The 3,961-nt window shown below is 58.9% G+C and overlaps 1 protein-coding gene across 1 annotated transcript in view; it reads left to right on the top strand.

The window, feature by feature from the left end:
• LOC104166721 (probable E3 ubiquitin-protein ligase MID2) overlaps positions 1-3,961 on the top strand; it is a gene marked incomplete at both ends in the record, with an annotated part of 23,009 nt that overhangs the window by 8,970 nt on the left and 10,078 nt on the right. The window contains one exon of the mRNA XM_009706746.1: positions 191-298. Coding sequence (XP_009705048.1) covers positions 191-298 — 108 coding nt within the window. The remainder of the gene's footprint in view (positions 1-190; positions 299-3,961) is intronic.

Raw genomic sequence — 3,961 nt, 5'->3', positions numbered from 1 at the left:
GTCACCTCTGAGTGCCGAGAGCCGCCCAAGCGGTGCGGCCGTGGCTGTGCAGAGCACCCCGAAAGCCGGTGCCCGGCACGGAGGGTGTATATTGCATCTCTCCTGGTCCGAGTTGGGAGAGCCGCGGGGCTGCCGGGCTCGGGGAGAGTGTGTCCTTCCTCACAGCTGTGGTTTTGCTGTTCCTGTCCAGGTGAACACAGCCATGCACGAGGCCAAGCTGATGGAGGAGTGCGATGAGCTCATGGAGATCATCCGCCAGCGCAAGCAGGTCATCGCTGTCAAGATCAAGGAGACGAAGGTAAGGAGGGCTGGCTCTTGTGTCTGTGGTTCAAGGGTCCCCTCCGGCACCCGTGGGGTGGCCGCCGCAGGCTCTGCCCTTCCTCTCTGGGCACAGCCCAGCAGTTCGGCAGCCCGTGATGCTGGGACGTCCCAGCCCCACGCAGAGGGGCTGCTAGCGGCGTGCGTTGCCTTGCCCGTGAAGGAATTGCTTTGGGCGGCCGTGGGTGCACACAGCGTCATCCCCCTGCCTCCCCAAACGGTGTGCGAGTCGGGGTGTCCCTCGCTGCTGCTGTCCCCAGGCTGCTTCTGCCATGTGGACAAGGCATGTGCTTGACACGGTCAGAGGAGGGAAGGCGTGTTGATTAGCATGACAAGTTGGTGCAGTTGCTTGGATCAGTCCAGACAGCTTCCTCAGGGCTTTTCTAACACTGCGGTGCTAATATAATGATGTAGAATTAATATTGAAGGGCCATCTGAACCCTGCACTGCAGATGAAGGAGAGGCCACTTGCTCTGCATTGCAGCGTAGCCGTAGGTGAGCTGGGTTCTCACCCTTCTCTTTGGGGTGGTGGTTGGACCCTTCCTCCAGCGGTTTCAGGCCTTCTGGCTTTTCCCGGTGGTTTCCGTGCGATGGGGAGAGGCTGGAGGGGTGGGCTGTAGCTCTGAGCGGCGCCGTGGGAGTCACAGCGCACTTGCAGAAGCCCTTCGCCTTTCTTACTGAGCTTGAATACGCGTTAGGGTCCAGCTCTGCATCCGTCACAGCGCCGACAGCTGAGCCAGGGAGCAGCATTGCCCCAGATACAGATTTATTTTTTTTTGCAGGCAAAGGTTTGGGAGCGGGTTGCACTGCGTGCGTATGCAAGAGAGCCAACCCGCACGACTCTCGGACACCCTCGGCAGGAGTGGAAGCTTTAAAATGCCTGCTTTCATCCCAGCTACTTCAGGGAACATATTTTATGCAACGGTGCCTTCTGCTGGTCCATCTGTCTGTCTGCCTGTCGCTTCCCACCCTCTCCCCCTAACGTCTTTTGACCGTGTTGTCCAGTTTCAGCCATACTTGGCAGGGAGCTGGAAGGCTCAAAGATGTTATTTTCCTACAGTTTGGCGGCGGGGCAGAGGAGAGAGGCCCTGGTTAGTGCCCAGAACCATCAGCAGAAGCAATGCTCAGCCGCTTGTAAGTTGCCAGAGTAGGAGCAGCAAGCTTGTGCCCACGTAGCTGCAAACCCAGCACCACACCAGTGGGAGATGGGTGTGGGGACAGTGGTACTGGCAGTACCGGGGAGGGGACTGGGTTTGGTTTCCAAAGTTACCTGGAAACTGGAATAAGCCTCTTTGCCAGTGCAGTCAGGCTGGAGATGGAAACGTGTGGGTTTGCAGCACTGCAGTGCCCCTCTGTAGCCCCCCGTGCTGCCGGCGCTGGCTGCGGCGAGGCTGGGCAGGTTTCCTCCGTTGCTTTCGACACCTCTGAGCAATGATTTCCAAGTGCGAACGGGAGGCAGCCTTTCTGAGGAGCCTCAGCCACAAACGCTGGAGAGTTTAAAAAGCTCCAAACACAAAAGAAAGGAGGAAGCGCCCAAGACTGCAGCTGGTTTGAAGTGCTCTGACTGCAGAGTGAGAAATACTGCTTTCCTAACGAATTACCATTTGGTTTTCCATTTGTTCTGGGCTGCTTTTCCTGACAAATGGCCCAATGGATGCATGGAGCAGCCTGATCCCAGTGACACATGGCGTTGGACAGAGTGACAGCCTTAGCCCTGGTTTTATATGGAGGCAGAAGTGCTGAGGCAGCCGTTAGTCCCCAGCCGGAGTGCGGTCCAGGGAGGAGTTGGCTGCTCCATCCCAGGGCTGCTGTGGTAGCTGTGAGATGGAGCTCCTCCGCCTCCACCCGTCGGCGAGAGAGACGTGAGGACCAGAGCAGCAGCCTGACGTTTGTGCGTGGTCGTGGGTGGGAGCGAGGGCTGCCAGGCGGGGGTGCCCGGAGGGTGATACCTGCCACGCTCCCAGACAATGCACCTTTGACGTAAGGAAACCATGCCCAGCCTTTAGGTTTCGTTTATTCCAGTAACCCTAAAAAAGAGCTTTTCCTGGATGTGTCACACGCATGTCTTTGGAAACCCACCAGAGATTAGATACTGAGGAGCTGACGTGCAGCTGAGCCCCAAGTTGGGCTTACACCTTGCAGGGCTCAGGTTTGTGCTCTGCCCGGGCTCGGTGCCACCACCCATGAGACTGGGCAGCACCCCGTGGGGATACGTGGGAGGGACTCGGGAGGCAGCAAGAATCATCAGGGAGGATGCGAGAGGAGGATCAGGAGGGAAGAAGGCAGCTGGGCTGCCCTGAAGAGCCCTCTGCCATGGCAGGGGTCCGGCCGGCGGAATCCGCCCGGCGAGTCCCAGCACCCGTGTCGCCTGCTCGGGGACCTGCAGGTGCCCGTGTCGCAGCCCAGCCCGGCTGGCCTGGGGCCAGGGCATCTGCACCTCCTTTTCCCTTAGCCACAGCGAAGGCTTTGCCTGGGATTAGTGCTGCAGGCTGCGGTCATTGTGGGGACGTGGCTGAGGAGAGCTGGGTCTCCGGACACGCCGGCGGCTCGTGGGAGCGACTGTGGCAAGGGCAGGGTCTCCCCTGCCTCCAGAGCTCGCTGACTCCTCCCTTCAAAGAAAAGTCATCTTATTTCTCTTCCTCATTCTCCTTTTGATAATTTTTTTTCTGACAAGTCTGGTTGTAAAACGAACCATCCATCAGCCCATTAAGCCCCAGCAGGAGAATTGCTTCCTTGTGCAAATAACCATTTTGAGCTGTGCCTGCCCTCTGCTAGCGAAGACGAGCCCGTGCTCCTCCCTGGTATGTGCCGTCGGGGCACAGCTTGCTGCGGCGTGCTGCCCCCAGCCCTCTCCCCCCGCGCCGTGACCCGGGGTGCTCCGTGGGGTGACAGCCTTCCCCGTCCCCGAGTCTTGGTGCTGGGGCGTTGGGGGTTGCAGAGCTCCCGACTAGCCCGAGAGGGTCCCTCCAGACCCCGTGGCTCTGGACAGACATGTCCCTCCTTGCGCTTTCTGCCACGGGTCTGTGCTGCTTGTCTGACCCCCTTGTTTGGATGTTGTTCCTCCAAGCCGACATCTTCATGCTCGCCAATAATCTTACCAGTGCACCGGGAAGTGAGAAGGACATGAGAAGTAAATGGTAGTGGCTATGGAGTGATCCACACCATCGTTTAGATGCTGTGTCACCTTTGTTCATCCACGTCTTATCCCGTAAGCCAACCAACTCCCCTGCTCTCCGCACGGCTTCTCCCGGCCCTCCCCAGACGCTGGTGCTGGGACGGGCTGGGTCTCCGTGGGATGCTTTCCTCAGAGGTGGGAAGTGCAAGTGGGGGGGCTTGGTGAGGGGCAGGATCCCAAGGCAGCCATGCTTTTGGCCCTGCCTTGCTGGGAAGAAGTCAGGAGGATTCGGGTGTAGGGGTGATTGCTGTTGATGGCGTCTCAGGAGAGGAAAGCACCAGCCATCTTCCTTGCCCCTCTGAAGGGTGCAGCTGGGTGCCAGCTCTGCTGCTCCGAGGGAGAGGTTGGGAACGCGGTCCCACCGCTAAGACTGTGGGCTTTGGGTTTTTCTGACAAACTGATGTGCCCTGAGCACCTGCCCTGTAGGGCACCCAGGCTGCCAGCCCTAATGACAGAAAAGTCTAGCAG

The sequence above is a fragment of the Cariama cristata genome, unplaced genomic scaffold (genome assembly GCF_000690535.1).
Source record: "Cariama cristata isolate BGI_N322 unplaced genomic scaffold, ASM69053v1 scaffold15500, whole genome shotgun sequence".
NCBI lineage: Eukaryota > Metazoa > Chordata > Aves > Cariamiformes > Cariamidae > Cariama > Cariama cristata.
Note: the sequence above shows the minus strand (reverse complement) of the source record. Positions and strands in the feature narration are given on the sequence as shown.